The 23,802-nt window shown below is 38.5% G+C and overlaps 1 protein-coding gene across 2 annotated transcripts; it reads left to right on the top strand.

Moving 5' to 3' along the window:
* The first annotated feature begins 1,509 nt into the window (after positions 1 to 1,509).
* gdpd1 (glycerophosphodiester phosphodiesterase domain containing 1) lies at positions 1,510 to 23,615 on the top strand. Of its 2 annotated transcripts, none has more exons than XM_026191877.2 (11): positions 1,510 to 1,688; positions 13,762 to 13,911; positions 14,314 to 14,356; positions 14,696 to 14,831; positions 16,406 to 16,451; positions 16,648 to 16,769; positions 18,500 to 18,589; positions 18,931 to 19,064; positions 21,726 to 21,785; positions 21,997 to 22,048; positions 23,033 to 23,615. In XM_026191877.2, exons 2-11 carry the CDS (start codon positions 13,776 to 13,778, stop codon positions 23,165 to 23,167), a joined length of 954 nt encoding a protein of 317 aa, XP_026047662.1. In that variant the 5' UTR covers positions 1,510 to 1,688; positions 13,762 to 13,775; the 3' UTR covers positions 23,168 to 23,615. The 2 variants fall into 2 exon arrangements, with proteins under 2 accessions (XP_026047662.1, XP_080144796.1); XM_080288670.1 differs by lacking the exon at positions 1,510 to 1,688 and adding an exon at positions 9,730 to 9,763 and having other exon boundaries at positions 23,033 to 23,369.
* The last annotated feature ends 187 nt before the right edge of the window (positions 23,616 to 23,802 follow it).

The raw sequence follows: 23,802 nt of genomic DNA, 5'->3' as shown, positions 1-23,802 counted from the left end.
GCTCCCTGCGGGAGCTGCTTAAAGCTGTTGCCAAGTTCTTGCTCAAAGGCGGTTGTTTGATTGTGGAGTCTTTGCCTTATAATATAAAGCACCTCATGACAACTGCTGTTTTGATTTGGCACTATATAAATAAAATTGAATTGAACTCAGTTGAATTGCCTCAGTTGCACGGAAGTAGCAACTGAGGAACTAGCAACGGAACAACTAAGAAGCAGTAAGCTGAAGACAGCTTCAACCATCTGTTTGCTGAAAAATATTTTCTTGTAACGGTAAAGGCGTAACGATAGGAATAGTAATTAGTTAGATTACTCGTTACTGAAAAAAGTAACGCCGTTACTTGTAACGCCATTATTCCCATCACTGGTAATTCATGCATGTAAATGAAAGGAAGAAACATTGTTCCATGAGAAATCATGATCAGAAGTCCAATTCCCAGCCACTTTAAGCAAATGAATCACGGTGTGTCTAGTCTGAGCTACAGTGGTATTGAGCATGTACAACTCCCCAAAACAGGAGGTGACATTAACACTCTGCTTTTACACTCTGCATGAACTTTTTAAAATTTTGTATATTGTATATACTGTATGTGACACATTTCAGTTAACTGGGTCAGTGGGTTTGAAATCTTTCTAATCATACAATGCAATAAATAAGGAAACAGGTGTTCTGCTGTGTGCAAAGCCTTAATTTCTTCTTCTGCCTTCCTTCATTTTTCTTCTCTGCAGAGCATACCTCCACCTCTTCAGGCTCTTTTTCACCTCTTCCCTACTCTCACTACATATCACCATGTCGTCTGCAAACATCATACGCCACAGAAACCCCAGCCAGACCTCATGTGCCAACCTGTCCATCACCACTGCAAACAAGAATAGCCTGATGTAATCCTATCCCTGTCTTCAACCCATCTGTCACTCCTACCACAAACCTCACCATTGTCTTGTTGCCCTCATTCATTTGCCGCACCACCCTCACATGCTTTTCTGCCACTCTTGACTTCCTCGTGCAGTACCACATTTCCTCTCCTAGTACCCTATCATATGCCTTCTTTAGACCCACAAAGACACAGTAGACCTCCCTCTGACCTTCTCTGTACTTCCCCATCAACATTCTTTAAGCAAACATCTCATAAGTAGTGTGCTTTCTCAGCATGAAGCCATACCGCTGTCACCTGATTGTCACTTCTTTTTGTAACCTAGCTTCAGACATATTTTTGATTATATCTTCATAGTACCAATTTGATCCCTCTGTAGTTACTACAGCTCTGCATGTCCCTCTTATTTTTAATATTTGCTACCATACACTTCTTTTTTCATAAGCAATAATAGCTTTTAAAACAGTGAATCTAAGACATTTTGTTTAAAAATAGTGTCAACTAATACTTAGGTTTGATGATAACAAAATTAAAAAAAACCAAACAAAAACAGTGGACTTTTCTTCGTGACGTTTCAATTTTATTTTGAAATATCCGAGAGGAAGTGAAAATAGTCCCCAAGCCGGAAGTAGCAAAGTGCGCATGGGCACGACAAAGTGGCCGGCTAGTGGTGGTGTTTTGTTTTTTTCCAAGCTCAGTGAGACTGCAGACGAGACGCTAGTTCATCACTTTATCGAACTCGCTTCACACACACGTGGACATCGCTAACTTATTTAACACAACTAAGAACAACAGTCCGAACAATTTGATGACAAAGGTAAGAGGGTCATGTTGTTAGCTCGCCCCTTTCACAGCTAACGTTAGCACAGTTTAGCTGGTGTGCAGTAAGCTGGTTTTAGAGATAATGAATGTCATTGTTGTTATCTGTTACTTAAACTGGTGTCAAGCCAGCCTCCAATTCGAGACTTGCAGTCAAGCCAGCCTCCAGTTGATTTTACGTTCCCTGTGTTTTCAAAGTATTACGGGAATGGATGTGGAAACCAGATTTCAAAATAAAAGCCAACTTCGAGTGAATTAACAGATATGTTAAGAACATAATAACATATAATTTAGGCTTTTTTTTTTTTTAGAAACTCTAATGTTACATCTACATGACACAGCCTTGTACCCTAATTGTGCCCTGTCAAGGCCATCTTATTTTGGATTTCAAAGTAAAAGCCCTGTGAATCTTCATTTTTGAACTACTCTTTCAATGAATTCATAATGCTCTTAAAAGCAAAAGTCGTATTTCCAAATACTATTTGAACTTTGTATCAACACTTTCCAACCGCAGTCTTTTTCACAGTAATACCATATCAAATAAATTCTTTCTGATTTTGCTTTTCATAGTAATGGCCCTTTGAAATTGCCGATATTTGACTTAATCTCCTAACGATTCAAAATGCTCTAAAATGAAAAATTCTTGTTTCCACAGGGTAATTCCACTTTAGATCAACAGTATACAACCCCGCAGTGATACCATATCAATATCAAGTCATTCTGATTTTGCTTTCAAAAATAAAAGCCCTTTCAAATTGTCCATAATTGACCTAACTTTCAGTGATTTCAAAATGCTCTAAAATGGAAAATTCCTGTTTCCACAGGGTAATTCCACTTTAGATCAACAGTATACAACCCCACAGTGACACCATATCAATATCAAGTCATTCTGATTTTGCTTTCAAAAATAAAAGCCTTTTCAAATTGTCCATAATTGACCTAACTTTCAGTGATTTCAAAATGCTCTTAAATAGAATTTTGCTGTTTCCACAGGGTAATTCCACTTTAGATCAACAGTATACAACCTCACAGTGATACCATATCAATATCAAGTCATTCTGATTTTGCTTTCAAAAATAAAAGCCTTTTCAAATTGTCCATAATTGACCTAACTTTCAGTGATTTCAAAATGCTCTTAAATAGAATTTTGCTGTTTCCACAGGGTAATTCCACTTTAGATCAACAGTATACAACCTCACAGTGATACCATATCAATATCAAGTCATTCTGATTTTGCTTTCAAAAATAAAAGCCTTTTCAAATTGTCCATAATTGACCTAACTTTCAGTGATTTCAAAATGCTCTAAAATGAAATATTCTTGTTTCCACAGGGTAATTCCACCTTAGATCAACAGTATACAACCCCACAGTGACACCATATCAATATCAAGTCATTCTGATTATGCCTTCCAAATTAAAAGCCTTTTCAAATTGTCCATAATTGACCTAACTTTCAGTGATTTCAAAATGCTGTAAAATGGAAAATTCCTGTTTCCACAGGGTAATTCCACTCCAGATCAACAGTATACAACCCCACGGTGATACCATATCAATATCAAGTCATTCTGATTTTGCTTTCAAAAATAAAAGCCCTTTCAAATTGTCCACAATTGACCTAACTTTCAGTGATTTCAAAATGCTCTAAAATGGAAAATTCCTGTTTCCACAGGATAATTCCACTTTAGATCAACAGTATACAACCCCACAGTGACACCATATCAATATCAAGTCATTCTGATTATGCCTTCCAAAATAAAAGACTTTTCAAATTGTCCATAATTGACCTAACTTTCAGTGATTTCAAAATGCTCTTAAATAGAATTTTGCTGTTTCCACAGGGTAATTCCACTTTAGATCAACAGTATACAACCTCACAGTGATACCATATCAATATCAAGTCATTCTGATTTTGCTTTTCATAGTAATGGCCCTTTGAATTTGCCGATATTTGACTTAATCTTCTAACGATTCAAAATGCTCTAAAATGAAAAATTCTTGTTTCCACAGGGTAATTCCACTTTAGATCAACAGTATACAACCTCACAGTGACACCATATCAATATCAAGTCATTCTGATTTTGCTTTCAAAAATAAAAGCCTTTTCAAATTGTCCATAATTGACCTAACTTTCAGTGATTTCAAAATGCTCTAAAATGAAAAATTCTTGTTTCCACAGGGTAATTCCACCTTAGATCAACAGTATACAACCCCACAGTGACACCATATCAATATCAAGTCATTCTGATTTTGCTTTCCAAAATAAAAGCCCTTTCAAATTGTCCACAATTGACCTAACTTTCAGTGATTTCAAAATGCTCTAAAATGGAAAATTCCTGTTTCCACAGGATAATTCCACTCTGTATTTACAGTATACAACCCCACAGTGACACCATATCAATATCAAGTCATTCTGATTATGCCTTCCAAAATAAAAGACTTTTCAAATTGTCCATAATTGACCTAACTTTCAGTGATTTCAAAATGCTGTAAAATGGAAAATTCCTGTTTCCACAGGGTAATTCCACTCCAGATCAACAGTATACAACCCCACGGTGATACCATATCAATATCAAGTCATTCTGATTTTGCTTTCAAAAATAAAAGCCCTTTCAAATTGTCCACAATTGACCTAACTTTCAGTGATTTCAAAATGCTCTAAAATGGAAAATTCCTGTTTCCACAGGATAATTCCACTTTAGATCAACAGTATACAACCCCACAGTGACACCATATCAATATCAAGACATTCTGATTTTGCTTTCAAAAATAAAAGCCCTTTCAAATTGTCCATAATTGACCTAACTTTCAGTGATTTCAAAATGCTCTTAAATAGAATTTTGCTGTTTCCACAGGGTAATTCCACTTTAGATCAACAGTATACAACCTCACAGTGATACCATATCAATATCAAGTCATTCTGATTATGCCTTCCAAAATAAAAGACTTTTCAAATTGCCAAGATACGACCTACTCTTTTAAAGATTTCAAAATGCTCTAAAAGTGAAAATTGCTGTTTCCACAGGATAATTTCACTTTAGGTCAACAGTATACAACCTCACGATGTTACCATATCAATATCAAGTCATTCTGATTATGCCTTCCAAAATAATGGCCTGTTGAAAATGCCCATAATTTACCTAACTTTCAGTGATTTCGGAATGCTCTAAAAAGGAAATTTTCTGTTTCCACAGAATAATTTCACTTTAAATCAACAGTATACAACCTCACGATGTTACCATGTCAATTTTAAGTCAGTCTGATTTTGCTTTTCAAAATAAAAGCTTTTTCAATTTGGCCATATATGACTTACTCTTGGAGCGAATTCAAAATGCTCTAAGATGGAAAATTGCTGTTTCCACAGCATAATTCCACTTTAGATCAATAGTATCCAACCCCACAGTGATACCATATCAATATCAAATCAGTCTGATGTTGCCTTCAAAAATAAAAGACTTTTCAAATTGCCGATATACGACCTACTCTTTTAAAGAATTCAGAACGCTCTAAAAATGAAACTTGCTCTTTCCACAGGATGAATCCATGTTAGATCAAAAGTGTACATCCACACCATGGTACTACTTCAATTTCAAGTCATTCTGATTTTGCCTTCCAAAATAATGGCCTGTTGAAAATGCCAATAACTTACCTAACTTTCAGTGATTTCGGAATGCTCTAAAAAGGAAATTTTCTGTTTCCACAGAATAATTTCACTTTAAATCAACAGTATACAACCCCACAGAGATACGATGTTAAGATCAAGTCACTCTGATTTTGCCTTCCAAAATAAAAGTATTTTCAAATTGCCCATAGACGACCTACTCGTTTAACGATTTCAAAATGCTCTTAAATTGAAAGATGCTGTTTCCACAGGATAATTCCACTTTAGATCAACAGTATCCAACCCGACAGTAAAACCATGTAAATTTCATGTTGGTCTGATTTCGCCTTTCAAATTAATGGCCCGTCGAATTTGTCCATATGTGATATACTCTTTCAATTATTTCAGAATGTTTTAAAAATGAAAATTGCTGTTTCAACACATATTGGGTTTTCATTTTGAAAAGCAAAATCAGACTCAATTGATTATGACAGAATTGAATTATAAAGATGATGTAAAAGGAAGCTGAAATTGCCACTAGGTTGTAATTGATAGTACGTTTATATTTTAAGTCTGTGGAAAGATGTCATGGTTGGTTTGCAAGCTGTTTTGTAATTTCTTTATTTAGAATGACATCTTTCCACAGACTTAAAATATAAACGTACTATCAATTACAACCTAGTGGCAATTTCAGCTTCCTTTTACATCATCTTTATAATTCAATTCTGTCATAATCAATTGAGTCTGATTTTGCTTTTCAAAATGAAAACCCAATATGTGTTGAAACAGCAATTTTCATTTTTAAAACATTCTGAAATAATTGAAAGAGTATATCACATATGGACAAATTCGACGGGCCATTAATTTGAAAGGCGAAATCAGACCAACATGAAATTTACATGGTTTTACTGTCGGGTTGGATACTGTTGATCTAAAGTGGAATTATCCTGTGGAAACAGGAATTTTCCATTTTAGAGCATTTTGAAATCACTGAAAGTTAGGTCAATTGTGGACAATTTGAAAGGGCTTTTATTTTTGAAAGCAAAATCAGAATGACTTGATATTGATATGGTATCACCGTGGGGTTGTATACTGTTGATCTGGAGTGGAATTACCCTGTGGAAACAGGAATTTTCCATTTTACAGCATTTTGAAATCACTGAAAGTTAGGTCAATTATGGACAATTTGAAAAGGCTTTTATTTTGGAAGGCATAATCAGAATGACTTGATATTGATATGGTGTCACTGTGGGGTTGTATACTGTTGATCTAAGGTGGAATTACCCTGTGGAAACAGGAATTTTTCATTTTAGAGCATTTTGAATCGTTAGAAGATTAAGTCAAATATCGGCAATTTCAAAGGGCCATTACTATGAAAAGCAAAATCAGAATGACTTGATATTGATATGGTATCACTGTGAGGTTGTATACTGTTGATCTAAAGTGGAATTACCCTGTGGAAACAGCAAAATTCTATTTAAGAGCATTTTGAAATCACTGAAAGTTAGGTCAATTATGGACAATTTGAAAAGGCTTTTATTTTTGAAAGCAAAATCAGAATGACTTGATATTGATATGGTATCACCGTGGGGTTGTATACTGTTGATCTAAAGTGGAATTACCCTGTGGAAACAGGAATTTTCCATTTTAGAGCATTTTGAAATCACTGAAAGGTAGGTCAACTATGGACAATTTGAAAAGTCTTTTATTTTGGAAGGCATAATCAGAATGACTTGATATTGATATGGTGTCACTGTGGGGTTGTATACTGTTGATCTAAGGTGGAATTACCCTGTGGAAACAGGAATTTTTCATTTTAGAGCATTTTGAAATCACTGAAAGTTAGGTCAATTATGGACAATTTGAAAGGGCTTTTAGTTTTTGAAAGCAAAATCAGAATGTCTTGATATTGATATGGTAACATCGTGAGGTTGTATAGTGTTGATCTAAAGCGGAATTACCCTGTGGAAACAGGAATTTTCCATTTTAGAGCATTTTGAAATCACTGAAAGGTAGGTCAATTATGGACAATTTGAAAAGGCTTTTATTTTTGAAAGCAAAATCAGAATGACTTGATATTGATATGGTATCACCGTGGGGTTGTATACTGTTGATCTAAAGTGGAATTACCCTGTGGAAACAAGAATTTTTCATTTTAGAGCATTTTGAATCGTTAGAAGATTAAGTCAAATATCGGCAATTTCAAAGGGCCATTACTATGAAAAGCAAAATCAGAATGACTTGATATTGATATGGTATCACTGTGAGGTTGTATACTGTTGATCTAAAGTGGAATTACCCTGTGGAAACAGCAAAATTCTATTTAAGAGCATTTTGAAATCACTGAAAGTTAGGTCAATTATGGACAATTTGAAAAGGCTTTTATTTTGGAGGGCATAATCAGAATGACTTGATATTGATATGGTGTCACTGTGGGGTTGTATACTGTAAATACAGAGTGGAATTATCCTGTGGAAACAGGAATTTTCCATTTTAGAGCATTTTGAAATCACTGAAAGTTAGGTCAATTGTGGACAATTTGAAAGGGCTTTTATTTTTGAAAGCAAAATCAGAATGACTTGATATTGATATGGTATCACTGCGGGGTTGTATACTGTTGATCTAAAGTGGAATTACCCTGTGGAAACAAGAATTTTTCATTTTAGAGCATTTTGAATCGTTAGGAGATTAAGTCAAATATCGGCAATTTCAAAGGGCCATTACTATGAAAAGCAAAATCAGAAAGAATTTATTTGATATGGTATTACTGTGAAAAAGACTGCGGTTGGAAAGTGTTGATACAAAGTTCAAATAGTATTTGGAAATACGACTTTTGCTTTTAAGAGCATTATGAATTCATTGAAAGAGTAGTTCAAAAATGAAGATTCACAGGGCTTTTACTTTGAAATCCAAAATAAGATGGCCTTGATAGTGACAGGGCACAATTAGGGTACAAGGCTGTGTCATGTAAATGTAACATTAGAGTTTCTAAAAAAAAAAAAAAAAGCCTAAATTATATGTTATTATGTTCTTAACATATCTGTTAATTCACTCGAAGTTGGCTTTTATTTTGAAATCCGGTTTCCACATCCATTCCCGTAATACTTTGAATACACAGGGAACGTAAAATCAACTGGAGGCTGGCTTGACTGCAAGTCTCGAATTGGAGGCTGGCTTGACACAAGTTTACTTAACAGGATTTCCAATGTTGAAAATATGACAGCAGCGTCAACTTTGACTTGAACAAGAAATTAGAGGTTGCAACAAAAAGTAAACAAGCATTTCTCTTTCTCCTATATGTGGAGCTGCTGTTCTGGTAGATCTCTTATCTTTTGGAGCTAGATTTTTCTGATAAAAATATGTGAAGGCATTTTTAATTCCCATTTTCTGTGGGTGGGCTCCCAGCATATGCATCACATCGCTATATTTTGTCTTTTTATTTAAGAAACGCTTTTGATATGTGCTGAATCCTTCATCATTTCTTAGATGTTAATTCTTTTGTCCTTGGATCAGTTATTCACTTGCACTGCTTTTCTCAACTGAAATTATAAAGTATTTCAGTTTTTGGGATAGAGTACCATGTAATAGTAAATTTGTAACACATTTGACAGTATAAGGTACTTCATTGCTACTTCTTTATATCTATTCGTCTTTATAAAATAGGTTTAATGGAAGATGTATTCTGTGCTGGAAATGTAAAAGGCATGAAGGTACCTTTATCCATGTAAAATGTGAACTTGCCCTTTTGGAGTAAGATAATCAGAGCAATATAGGAATGGCTCAATACACCAGCACCTCAGTCAGTTCAACTTTGCCTTTGGTGGGTATAGGTCATGTTTGCCCAAAGTGTCTAAACCAGCATTTTCTCTAGCGGGTGATTTCTCAGCCTGAAAAGTCTGGCTCATGACTGAAAATGCTTCTTTTGAATTTGCAAAACTGTAAAGAGTCTTACTTGCTTTTCATTAGTCAATTTCACGTAAATATGTGTTTTTTGTTCTGTTTTCCTGCCAACACACCCACCAGTCGAAGCAGATGGCTGCTCATCCCTGAGCCTGGTTGTGCTGGAAGTTTCTTCCTATTAAAAGGCAGTTTTTCCTTCCCGCTGTTGCCAAGTTCTTGCTCAAAGGCGGTTGTTTGATTGTGAAGTCTTTGCCTTATAATATAAAGCACGTCATGACAACTGCTGTTTTGATTTGGCACTATATATAAATAAAATTGAATTGAACTGAATATATGAAAATGGAAAAAAATTTGGATATATGTTTTATTTGTGTCAGTTTTGTTTACAATGTTTTTAACTTTTAAAATGTAAATATACAGACTTTCTTTGACTATGTAGGCTGACGATGTCTCCGCCCAGCCTTTTTTTGTGGGCCTGACCTGCAGCATGTGTTGTTTTGTCATTTAAATAGGAGCTCGTGCTCAGCCAGGGGTGTTTTTTGGTTTGTTTTTTTGAGCTTGTAAGGAAGCGTGCTGTAAGTAACTTGCTGTAACTCTGTTTCGTTTGTGTATTTGGGTTCATGTTTTGGTCTAATTTTGTTGTGTCTTGTTTACTGTTTTCCTGTTTTCTTTCTGTCTTTTAACTTAAACTCAAAAATTTAAGCGATGCAAACATTTTTTAGTGAGAGGGCATATTTTCAATTCCTTTAATTCCTAATCAGTATTAACTAGCTTTAGCTGAACAGTGTTTTGAGATTTCACATGTTATTAAGACAAAACTTGCATTTTAGGACCTCACATTTGTACATTTATGGAATTTATTTTAAGAATTGCTCAGCTGGAGATATTAGTGACATACTCAACAATGGTCCATGTAGAGTTCAAATGTTCAGTTTGAACATTATTTGTCTGAGATCTGTGTTTTCCTGCCTTTCCTTTTCTTAGTATTTGATAAACAAAAATGTAGATTATACAGTACTGTGCAAAAGACCTGAGTCACCCCAATTATACTGTGCTTCCAGGGAGCCATACTTTCTTGTAATTTTTAAAGAATTTGTCTTAAGCAATAGTTCTCCCGGCTTTCTGAAGGTCTTTCAAAGTTTTTTGTTTGACATCGGCTGCTTTTTCACTCATTTTCTGTTCAGTCCATGAACCTGGTAATTTTTAGAGAAATGGTTTCTTTTCTTCAGGTACTTAACACTGACCTACGAGTCATTCTAGTCATTCAAAAGGCACCTAACTCAAGGGATTAACTACTGCTGTGTTTACAGAAAGCAGGCAACTTTGCAAAGAACCCTTTTTAAATAGTATCTTTAGGTATTTTGTTACCAGCAGCCTGTATGAAAACACATTTTTCCCTCTCATTTCTGTAGCTGAATCCAACGATAACATAGTTTGACAAGCGCAGACATGTATTTAGTATTTTTTTAGTATTTATTTATTTATTGTCATTGTCAAGAACAATGAAATTGCGTTTGGGGCTTCCATACAACCCAAAAAAAAGAAGAAAATAATAAATACCCCTTAAAACCCAAGTGTACATATTTAACCCAGTGTGACTCCAATGCAATAAGACAATCCTTAGCAATAATGTTCGTAGAAATTCAGACAAAGACCTGAGAAACATGACAAAATACAACAATGCAACCCATTCAATATTATTGTACTGTGAGATATGATATCAGATATGATAGTTATCTATTTAAGAAAGAGGGGGGGGGGGGGCAGGAGGGGGAAGAGAATAAAGATATGATGCACCAATGCAGACCAGTTCATTGCTATTAAGAAGTTGGATATGGTTATTGTCCGTGAGAGGGGGGCAGAGAGTTCAGGAGCCTCACAGCCTGTGGATACAGGCTGTTGGCCAGTCTGGATGTTCTGGCCTGTATAGACCTGTACCTTCTCCCTGAGGGCAGCAGATGGAAAAGGTGGCGCGCAGGGTGATGTTGGTCCCGCAGGATACTGTGCACCCTCCTCAGACAGCGAGTGGGGAAGATATTACTGATCTCTGGCAGACTTGTTCCAATAATTCTGCCAGCTTCTTTCACCACCCGCTGGAGTGCTTGCTGATCGGCCTTGGTGCAGCTGGGGAACCACACTAGAAATCCATACGTCAGAACGCTGCTGATGGCACAGTTGTAGAAGTTCAACATCAGAGATCTGGGAATGTGTGCACTCCGCAGTCTCCTCAGGTAGTAGAGGCGCTGTTGGGCCTTCCGTACAACTGAGGTGATATGGTTGCCCCAGGACAGGTCCTCGGTCACAGTTACCCCCAAGAATTTAAAACTGCTCACCCTCTTCACCGCCTCACTGCCAATGAAGAGAGGCAGATGGTTGTTATGACCCCTCTTCCGGAAATCTACAATGATCTCCTTGGTCTTTTTGGTGTTTAAGACCAAGTTATTGTCGTGGCACCATGACTCTAGTTGTTGCACCTCTGTCCTATAGTTTGTCTCATCATTGTTGGATATAAGTCCGAGCACTGTAGTGTCATCTGCAAACTTAACAATGAGATTGGACGCGCAGGAGGAAATACAGTCATGGGTGAAGAGAGTGTATAGCAGAGGGCTCAGAACACACCCCTGAGGGGCACCGGTGTTGACCACAAGGGTGGAAGAGGTGTTCTTACCCACTCTGACACTCTGTCTACGGTTAGTGAGGAAGTCCACAATCCAGTTGCACAGAGAGGAGTTAAGTCCCAGTTGGTGGAGTTTGGGACGGAGTTTGTATGGCCGGATGGTATTAAAAGCCGAGCTGTAGTCTACAAAGAGGAGCCGTGCATAGGTGTTCCTGTGTTCCAAGTGCTTCAGTAATGTGTGCAGCACTGTGGCGATCGCATCCTCGGTTGACCGGTTCTCCCTGTATGCAAACTGGTGCGAGTCCAGGGATGGTGGAAAAGCAGCTCTGATGTGTTTAATGACCAGTCTCTCCAGGCATTTGGCGGGAATGGGGGTGAGTGCCACAGGTCTGAAATCGTTCAGACATGTGACATTTGACTGTTTTGGGATGGGAACGATGGTTGCTGCTTTGAAACAGGATGGTACCAGTGAACAGGACAATGAGGTGTTATATATAGAGGTGAAGACGTCCGCCAGGTCCGCAGCACAGTCTTTTAGCACCCGGCCCAGCACTCCATCCGGCCCGGCCGCCTTCCTGGTGTTAATGCTCCGGAACACACGCCTCAGCTCATGAGTGCTCAGGACCGGAGCAGGGTCGGTTGAGGGGAGAGGGGACAGGACAGGGTCGGTGTTCTCCCTGTCAAAACGGGCATAAAAGAGATTTAGATCCTCAGCCAGAGTAGAACTGTCGGCTGAGGGTGATGGTGTTCTTCTTTTGTAGTCCGTGATAGCCCTGATGCCCTCCCAGACCTGCCTTGGGTTTGTGTTGTTCTCAAACCTGGCCTCGATACGCCTCCTGTGCTGCTGCTTGGCAGTCTTGATGCCTCTTCTCAGGTTGGCCCTGGCAGCACTGTATGCCTCCTGGTCCCTGGATTTGAAAGCGTTGTTCCTTGTTCGAATAAGTTGTTGAACTCCGTGTGTCATCCAGGGTGGATTATTAGGGAACACACGGAATCGTTTCCAAGTTGTTACATTGTCCACACAGAAACAGATGTAGTCCAAGACAGTGGAGGTGTAACTGTCCAATGCGACACGATTGTCAGTGTCCTGCACCTTGAATACATCCCAGTCTGTGCAGTGGAAACAGTCCTGAAGCATCGGAATAGCATCCTGCGGCCATGTTCTCACGGTTTTGGTTGTAATCCCAGTGCTCTTGATCTTTTGTGTGTATATTGGGTGTAGCAGAAGGGAGAGATGGTCTGACAGACCCAGGTGGGGATAAGCCTGGGCTCTGTACGCATTCGCCATGTTGGTGTACACCTGGTCCAACGTTCTATCTCCTCTGGTAGCACACTTCACATTACGGTGGAAATTGTGAAGTACAGATTTCAGGTCCGCGTGGTTAAAATCCCCAGCCGCAATAAAGACACTGTCCGGGTGTGCTACCAGGCTGTTATTGATGCTGCTGCTCAATTGTGCTAACGCTAGCTTAGCATTAGCATCTGGTGGAATGTAAACAGCGCAGATGTAAACGGCAGAAAATTCCCGAGGGAGATAGAATGGACGGCACATGGGCACCGGCAAAATGATTCTGAAATAGTGAAAAGTTGGTATATGTTGGCACAGTGTGCTGTGTGTCCTTAAAAACAAGAACTAAAAAATCAGAGGAAAGGCTTTGAATATCCTGGAGAACTGTTCCTGAAGACTACTAAGCAAATTATAAGAAAACTTGCTAAAGAAAATCCAGGCTGTGTTAAAGTGTGTTAATCTCTTCATGTATCAATAATTCACTTGACCTATTTCCTGTTATCCTTGCAAAATATGAAGAAAATAGGTTTGTTTTTGTTCAGTGTTTGTGATTAAAAACGTTTGGTGAGTGGGAAAAATGTATCTGCATTAAAAAAAACACACAAAAAACCCCACACATTTATCTGACAGACACAGCCACTGCTAAATGTCTGGTGTTTGTTCTGCAGGGGACTGATAGAAGATGTGTGCTGCTGTGTATGTCCTGTCAACGGTAACGGGCTACGTGCTCACCTCTGCCCTGCTGCTAAAATGCCCAAATCTGTTACATCGAAAGAAGCGAGAGACTTTTGTCAGCAAGCACATTTCTCACCGTGGAGGTAGGTCACCAGTTTTCTTTCTTAAGAACAGCCCTTGACTTAAAAGGTAAAAGGTGCCACTTAATCCCAACTTACTTTGCTTCTTTTAGGTCCCACTAACAGCTAGTTACTTACTCATGGGTAAAAACAGGTTTGTTATTCAGGGTTTTGACTGTCACATTTCTCTTCTATAGTTTTGATCCTATAACCATCTATTTGTTACTGGGCAGTAGTTGCAGAAATGAGTTAAAGATAAAAATTAGAAAAACTTACACATGAACCACAAGCAAAATATCAGAAACCCCCCGCCCCCCGAGAAGATACTTGTTATGCCCACATCTGGAGTGAAGGCACTCTTTCAGACATGTGTTTCACAGCAAAGCAGGTAAAAAGAAATCTGAGTTTTTATTTTTCCGATTTCAGGGGCAGGTGAAAATCTGGAAAACACTATGATGGCTTTCAAGCAGTGAGTAGAAACTTCAAAGTCATAAGACACAGCTCTTTCTTTGGGATTTGCACTTGTGACTGTGGACGGTGTGTGTCATCTGAGATGTTGTCTTAGTTCTTTTACCCACAATCGAGCTTGTGAATTGGTGCAATATGTACAGTAACTGTTCGTGTAAAAGATAACCTTGTGGTTCTCCTTTGTTTGATTAGTTAATCAGACAAGAGGTGGACTGTTTTATGCATTTATTGAATCTGTGTGTGCTATACTGCATGGTTAGGGTCCAAATTTCAATGCTAATGCTTGTGTGCTTGAGATTGCGGCTGAGTCTATATGCGTACTGTGTGTCGGATCGTGCAGCGCTGTGGATGTCGGCACAGATATGCTGGAGCTGGACTGCCACCTGACAAAAGATGAACAGGTGGTGGTTTCACATGATGGCGATTTGCAGAGGACCTGCGGCATCGACACCAACATCTCCGATGTGACCTACGCTGTAAGTTTGAACTGAAGCCACTTTCAAATCTCTTCTCATCATTGATCAAGCGCTGTGCATGTTTAATTCTTTGCATGAAAAAAATTACAAATATAACACTGAATTTTAATTTTACATATATGGCAAAGAGCTCGGTCAGACAGAAGTGTCGTGAACTAATTTTTATTTATTTATTTATTTATTCATTGAGAATTCAAACAAAATTTACATAAATTCAGTTGTTTTTAAAAGTCATTAAAGATCATTCCACCCTGGAAAAACAACAGTTGAAAGGAATCATTAAAAGCCCCAAATCATCATGACACTCATGCTCATCATGATTGGGTTGAAACGTCTGACCACAACTGTGAATGTGGTTTGTGTTTAGACATGATATGAGCTTTGATGGATCATGCGCCTTGATCAGGGGAGGTCAAAAACAAGTCATCTGATTACGTCACGTGATTTTAAAAAACTCTTATCCAGCTACATTCCTTGTGAGTAACTTAGGATTTTGGCTAAGCTCTGCTCTCCTCTTTAAACATTTGGTAGTCTACACATTTAATGCTTATTGGAAAAAAAAATGCTTTTGTCTTGCAAAGAAGCCTTACAACATTAAACTGAAGTATTTTTGTGTGTTTGTAGAGGTTCTTGGGTCAGAGATCCCATCTACAAGTTAAATTTTATATTTTGGAACTGAAGATGAGGCTTAGTGGGTTTTAATGGTCTTTGGCCTTGTTGTAGACATAAGCACAGACCTTGGTGTCCAGTAAGGTTAGACTCATGAACTTTAGTGGCTAGTACTCTTGAAGGAGTAGAACTTATAAATCAGCATAAATATCCAGATACAGTGATCCTAAGAGTATTTCCCATATATGGAATAAATAAAGTACTTCTTATCTTTACTGATCTCATCTAAACAATGATACCAGCCTTCCTGACTGATGGCTGGCTGTTGGCAAATAAAATGAAAAACACCAGTGTCAGTGGTTTATATGGTGTGTTACTTTACAGTATATATAAATCACATCAATCTGTGCTTAAACAAATGAAAAAGAAGGTGGAGGTAAGATTGAAGTTGTCTTATATAAAGAATATTTCTCTGTTTCTCCTGCACAAAAGAGGTAACAAAGAAATCAATATATATTTAAAACAACAAGACATTAAAATATGGGCTTCAGTTATTGGCCAGAGTATTATTTTAAACATTTATTAACATTCTTATTGACTCTTTTTATTCTTGTTCTTAAAAAATCTTTCAGTTAATATGCATGAACAACATTTCTGAAATCCCTACAAAGACAATAAAAAAACACCCAGTATACTCAAACAAATTATTGTCATCATTTGCTTTGATGGAACAGGAAACAGTTGTTCCTGCCATAAATAAAAACACATTTTAGTGACTTGTGCAACGGTCAGATTTAAAGGTTTGTCTGCAGAGGATTTTCAGATTTCACAGCTGACCTCGGAAGTCTTAAGTTTGGGAATGGCTGCTCTAGAGAAAACTATATCAGAAATCCTGGATTTATTTTGAGCATGACTGCTTTGTTTCCAGAAGCTCTGAAGTTGTGTCTGTCGTGCTTTCTTTGCAGGAACTCCCTCCATACCTCTGCAGGCTGGGTGTAACCTTTCAGCGAGGTGAGCATCACGTATCCGTCACTTGTGTAATTACCACGAAGCAACGTATTTATTCAATAGGTGACACAAATCGACATTTTAGGTTATAACAGTTGACAGCTGACGGGCAGAAAATTACCGCTAAAAATACAAGTGCGCACAACCCGGCGTCTAATCTGAAGCTGATGGTGTTTTTAACCTGTCCTTGTCTGTGCAGAGTGCTTCTGCGAAGGAGGAGAGGACAAACGCATCCCTCTCCTCAGGGACGTGTTTGACGCATTTCCCAACACTCCTGTTAACATTGACATCAAGGTTAACAATGACACGCTCATCAAGAAGGTGTGTGTGTGTGTGTTTGTCTGTGTGTGTGTTTGTCTGTGTGTGTATCTCCTGTTTTTATTCTTTCAGTTCTCTGACCCCTGACTGAAACTTGCTTTACTGTATTGATGACATGCAGCTTGTGGTTATTTCCTTGTGCAGGAAACAGTGTACAGTTAGCCTTATAGCTTTTTGGACAGTGACACCATTTTTGTAGTGTTGCCTCTGTACGTCACTTTAGTGGATTTTAGATCAAACTGCAGTTTTAATTCGTGTTTTTTGGAAAAATTTGTATTAAAACATTTTAGGAATTGCAGCCATTTTTATACATAGTTGATTTTCAGTGGCTCAAAATGAACTGGACAAACTAACATCATTTTAGATTGTTTTAATACTTCAGTCAGTGACTGCCTGGAGTCCAGAACCCATAAACATCACCAAATGCTGTGTTTTGTCCCTTAAAATGCTCTTCTAGGCCTTTACTGCCTCTGCCTTCAGTTGCTGCCTGTCTGTGGGTCTTCTGTCACTGTTGTCTTTGGTTATTGAAAAACAGGCACCTTTGAGTTGGGATCAGGTCACTGACTTTAAAGAATATCTAATTTCTTTTCATTGAGAAACTCTTGGGTTGCTTTTACAGGATGCTTTACGTCATTATCACTTTGTACTGTGAAACACTAACCGATCAGTTTTGGAGCCTCAGGCTGAATCTGAGAAAAGAGTACTGCTGCTCTCAGCCATTACGTCATCAATAAACACCAGTGACCCGATTTCACTGGGAGCCATAACACTACCTCCGCCATCCTTGAGTTGTTCTTTCCTTCTTCATACTTTTTGCAAGTTCAGCACTTGGACTCAAATGCAGATTTTGTGTCTCTTGTGGAATCACGAGGGACATCTCATCACCTGTTCACTTACTTTTAGGCTACTGGAGAAGGCAGTGTTTAAAAATGGCTATAATTCCAAACGGTGAACTCTTTCTCCCATAAAGATGAAATTTGGCCTCCCCTGTACACTAATGATGGGTTTTGCCACCTATTATGTATTAATAAAAACGTGTTTTTCACATTAATTAGAATAATTTCCAGGTTTTTCCAAGATGCACACCCAGTCATTTTGTCCTGGAAGCAGGCCTGCAATGTGACAGAGAAGAGCTTCAAGGATTACTTCTAGTGGGCTTTCAGCGAGTAATGAGTTAATGCAATGCTTTTGTTAAGACTCCTGAATTAGGGCTGAAGTCGCCGCTTCAATCATATCTTGATTTAAAATAAGCTGTGATGACAACTAAAAAAAATGTACCCTTGTCCGAAAATGTATCGACTTAACAGCCTGTTTAAGAAAAAAAAAGTCCTCCATAGTTACAAAGCCCATGGTGCCTAGTAAAGGAAAGGAAAGTGAAGCATTTCCTAAAGTACGATGGTTAGATAACCAAGACTGAGATATGTTTTTAAGTCCCTTTTATTTGTCTGTCACCACAATCATGCATAAAGTAACAGTACAAACCTGATGAAGAGGGGAGAAAATGTAGACAGAGGAATAACCTGTTCACATCCTGAACTGATCTAATTTAAGAGGACGTTGGCCTTGTTATTGGGACTCTGCCCTCCAAGTGTCCGTCTAGAGACTTTACGAGTTTTGCCGCCGTCTTTTCATCAAAAAACTAATTCTAAGTTTTAAATATTGGCAACAGGACAGAGCAAAACCAAGAGAAAATGTTCTGTTTCATAGTTTCATTGAGTTTTCAATCCTTGCAGGTCTCCGAGCTGGTCGTGAAGTATGACCGAGCGCATCTGACTGTCTGGGGCAACGCCAGCAACCAGATTGTGAGAAAGTGTTACAAAGAGGTACGTTTATATGCTGCTTCACATTACTTTGGTGAAATGTGTGTAGCTATTTATAAAATTTGTTGTTATGAAATTACAGAATTTCATAACAACAAAGGAATAACCTGCTACCAGCAGGCCTACAGGAAAAGTGCTAAATCCGTCCCATATAGCAGTATTTTAAATGCACTTCTTTGTGGAATCACTATTCATCTTTTTGTCATGTTTCTAAAAATGTTCAGACCCTTTGAGGGAGTTTTAGAGGAAACACTTTTATCGTCATACTCCATCATCATCCTCTTCGGTGAATAAAAATGACTTGGAACTGCTTGTAAGTCTGGTCTGGTTGGTTGTTTTTGCAGAACCCTCATATTCCAGTGTTGTTCAGCTTGCCCAGAGTGTTGCAGCTGTTAGGCCTGTTCTACACCGGCCTCCTGCCCTTTGTTCCAATCAAGGAGCAGTTCCTGGAGATCCCCATGCCCTCCATTATCACCAAGTAAGTGCAATACAAATAAGCTCAAAGGCCACTTTATTAGGTACGCCTGTTAATACAAATATCTAATCATCCAAACACATTACACCAACTGAATGCATGTAGAAATCATCAAGAAGACCTGCTGACATTCGAATAAGTCTCTCTACGCTCTGGACTGATGACAGTTGAGAGGCTGTTTGGTATTCTGACAGGGCAGTGAGCACACAGGGAGGTGGATTTGCATCCACTACAGTGAGCAAATAGAAATGTATTTGAGTTTCCTTCACACACAGTCACGCACCCAAATCACTTGCACTTTGTTGTTCATGTAACCAAATACTAGTAATAAGCTCTATGGACACTTTATTAGGTACACCTGTTCTGATGCAGTGATTTGCTGCCAATCATGTGACAGTATAACAGTATAAGCAGTATAATGCAAAGCTCAGATTATCTCAAACTTCTTGAACTTGGCAGTTAGTTCTCTGCTCTCAGACGGCCTCCACAGTCATCAGATCTCAGTCCGGCAGAGCATCTTTGAGATGTGGTGGAACGAAAAATTCTCAGTATGGATGTGCAGCCGACAAATCTGCTGCTGTCATGGGATGCTATCTGAGGGTCGTTTACATGACCTTGTTGAATCTATGACATAAAGAATTAAGGTAGTTCTGAAGGAAACAGGGAGGCCTACCAAATACTAGCAAGGTGTGCCTAATAAAGTGGCCAGGGAATGTGGTACTAAAGAAGTAAAAGGTGCATGTCAGGAACTTTGATAAACAGTTTTCAGGAAAGGGTTAGCTCAGCAGCATGCTTCCACCCTCACTAATACAGTCACAAAACAAGCCCTACATGAAATAACAGTGATTCAGAGCAGGGTTAAGGTTTTCTTTTTACCCTAACTAACCTACAGTTTAGTTAACATAAATGATTAAAGTCATCTATGCTGCAGTGTCAACACAAACTATTAATAATTAGTAGTGTAAAATCTGGCAGCATTGTGTTTTAGCTGCTGCTGGTTTATTGGCTGGAGAAAGTTGTCAGCGCTGTGGTTTGATCTCAGTTTGCAGGTGAAACTGAAATGTCGCTGTCTGACTTGCAACAGTTTAAAGGTTCTTTATTGACCTTGATGATTATCGTTGGCTGTGTCCCAATTCAGGGTCTGCACGCTTGAAGTACGCGCACTACGTACGGTGCGTAATACAAGTACGAGAAGTACGAAGTACGAGAAGAATTTAAATAGTTAAAAGTTGAAATGTGAATAGTTGATTTTTGTATTATAGGATTTATTTATTACATTTTATGTGGAGTGAATAAATAAAAGTATATTTACGGTGGCCCCTAGAGACAAAGCACGTACAAACTTCAAATCACATACGAACTCTGAAGCATGTACAAACTCCAAAACACGTAAAAACACGTACAAACTCCGAAGCACGTAAAAACTCAGAAGCACATAAAAACTCAAAACACGTACAAAAGACAACAGAAGTGCTCCAGGATGCTGGGCGCAGTGTTGCGCTTTTGTTATCTGGTGGCTACACAAGCCAGCAAGTACCAACGACCGGATTTGGTGTGTGGTAGTAACAGGTAAATGAACTTTTTTTTAAATTATTTGAATATATATGAGTGCCTGTGTATAAATACACAAACAATACACATATGCTTTCAATTGTGTAATTTAAGTGATCTAGTAGCTCTGCTTTGGAAGTTCAGTTCATGCTAGAAATGTGTTTTGGAGTTTGTACGTGTTTTGTCTCTAGGGGCCACCGCATATATTTATATATAAACATATATAAATAAAACCACTTTTTTTTTTTTTTTACGTTAGTAATTCCTTTTGTGCATAATTTTATATTATTGTTAATAATAAATTAATTAAAGCAACAAAACAACCCGAAGAGCCGGTTCGGAGCCGAAAGAGCCGGCTCTTTTTAGTGAACCGAACCGAAAGAGCCGGATCTCTAAAAAGAGCCGGAAATCCCATCACTACTGTGTAAGCGTCAGGACGTGGAGTAAACCTCTGGAGGAGTCTTCATTAGCTGGGCCTTGTTTTTGGATAACATATACGGACTTGTTTGTTGTTTCCTCCAAATTACAGAAGTTTAGACAAAGGGGATTCCAACTTTAATAACTTTTATTACTCAGGCAAGAAAATAATTTAAACATACTTTAACTTTGAATTGGGGCTTTAAAGCCTTTTCACAGTACCTGGCTCAGATTCACTCCCCTGGCTGCGCTGGTGTCCTTTCTGTCTCTGTTATCTGCCTGAAGGATGATCTTTGAAAGATGAACTCACTCACTAATTAGGTCATTAGAAGAAACGTTTGCGCAGCTTGGCCTTGTGAAATGTGTGCTAGTGGATCATGAGGATCATGGTCAAAGAGCAGATTATTCTTGCCCCAACGCTCATTAAGGATTAACAGAATTTTTTTTATTGCACTTCTAAAGTGTGAAGTTCTTGCTTTAAGACTGCAACCATAAATTGTGTTTATTAAGAGATCGACTTGATTTCTTGTGCATATTTAAACACACTGATTTATTAATTTTCTTGGGTAGATTTCAGAAATTTCCTAAAAATATGTTGTCATGCTGTTATAGCATCAAACAAGTGCCCTTTGTTGTTTGTTTGTTTTTTTTTTTACCATTTTTAATTATTTTACTTTTCTGTGTGAATTTTTTCAGACTGCAGGATCCCAGCAGGTTAACTAGAGGTCAGCGATTTATCGCCTGGCTGGCAGACACGTAAGTCGCTTTCTCCTCCAAAAATGTAAAATCTCTTTGATTTTTGTGGTTGAATCAGCAGAAAGTTCAACAAAAGATAAACCTGCAGCAGCACTAGGCTTTTTTTTGTATTTCTCTGTGTTACTGAGATGTAGCTGTGCGATCACGATTAACATAGAAAGGATTTACAGTCACACACCTCAGCTGATTAGTGTTTATTTTTCTCTTGCAGTTTGCTGATGAGGAAAGCTCTTTTTGACCATTTAACAGCTCGGGGAATTCAGGTAAAACTGCAGTTCCTTTAAAATTAAGTTGATTCAGGTTCCTGTGAGGAACCGTTGGCCAGTAAATGAGGAGCTATGGAAGTGTTTTAGAGGTTAGAATGGATGGCTGGTTCATTGGAACTTCCTTACCTGATTACATGGATACAAAAGTCTTCCTGTTGTAGCATGTTTTTCCTTTTCTTTGGTCTCAGTCTCTATGGTCACTTAGCCTGTGGTAGCGATAGGCAGATGGCACATCTTCTGGCAAGTTTTTATTTGCAGTCCTGGAACAATTTCCAAGATTTGGTTGACGTAAAGGGGATGGTTGCGCGTTGGTCTTAATCAGAGCCTACGCACAGGTTTGTATGTTGTACTTGAGTACTGTCACCAGGGGGCAGTGTCACAAACAACCAGCCAGCCACAAACAATGCTAACTGAGGGTTTTTTGTGCTTCCTGGCTTTCAAGTTACACACAGCATCATCCCCATGGTCTTTTATAGTACTGTGCACTTGTATGTCTGCACAGGTTAATAACTGAAAAGCAAGATAAAATGGTAGTTTCATGAATCCCACATTAAAAACCATGGTTTAGTCCTAGTGCATGTATGGAGGAGGTCAAGAGGTACAACACTGAGAGTCTACAGCCATCTGTAAAACATGGCAGTGTGGGATCATGTTGACAGAGAATAGAGCAAACGGTGGCCAACATCCAAAGAAGAGCTTTGAATGTCCTTCAAGAAGCCGGGAGAACTGTTCCTGAAGACTGCTACTACTACTGTCACCACTTTCCGTGTGGCTTGTTTTGCTCCAACAGTGTGTAAAACTTTTGTAAAAGGCCAGAACTAAGCCTGTGTGTGTGTGTGTTGTAGTTACACTGTGGTTAAAAGCAGTTACTGGAAAGGTTCCTACCAGATCAAATATAGACTAGAGTACAGAAACATTCCTGTGTGTGACAGCCTCTGACCGCGTGTGTATTAACTGTACAAATCCCTCATGTGGTTTCAGGTGTACATTTGGGTGCTGAATGACGAGGATGACTTTCAGAGGGCGTTTGATTTGGGAGCCACGGGAGTTATGACAGATTTTCCCACCAAGCTTAAAGACTTCATGGACAGGAACAGCCTTTCCAAAGCGGAGTGACCTGCCAAAATCTACCTCACCCCACCTCTCACCAGTGATTATCCTTCAGGGCCACTGACCTGCCAGACCAGCCCCCAACATACACCCGCTTTTACTGCAGGCATTCCAGCACAGCTACTCTCACACTGTGTTTTACAGTCTGTAGGAACTCCAACATGCTCTGTATTAGGAACCGCGTGTTGTACATGTAGTGGTAGCACATACTCCTGTTTTTCATTACTCATACTAAACAGTGTGATCATATTAGAGCTTGACTGATATTGGGCCCCGTCACAGAGACAGTATATCGCCACAGGCTTACAGATTTTCTGATATGACCCAAAATGAAAACGTATTTGGGTAATTTGGTTTACAATCCTCTCAGCAATGACTGCAGCAGATGGCGGTGCAGTCATGCGATGTCTTCACAGTAAGTTGGTAAGTTACGACTGAAGTATATTTCGAAAAAGTTAATAAGAATTGTTGCCATTATAACACAAATATACTGCATGCATTTACAATATTTTAGATGCATAAATGATGAAATCTGAATGTTTTCTTTTAGTCACAAAAAATCCTGGCTCATTATTATTAGTAGTAGTATTATTAGAATTATCCATGGTGCGTTCGCTTGCACACACATGCACAAACATACC

This window comes from Astatotilapia calliptera, chromosome 14, assembly GCF_964374335.1.
Source record: "Astatotilapia calliptera chromosome 14, fAstCal68.1, whole genome shotgun sequence".
Lineage (NCBI taxonomy): Eukaryota > Metazoa > Chordata > Actinopteri > Cichliformes > Cichlidae > Astatotilapia > Astatotilapia calliptera.
This window is presented reverse-complemented; position numbering and strand designations above follow the sequence as displayed.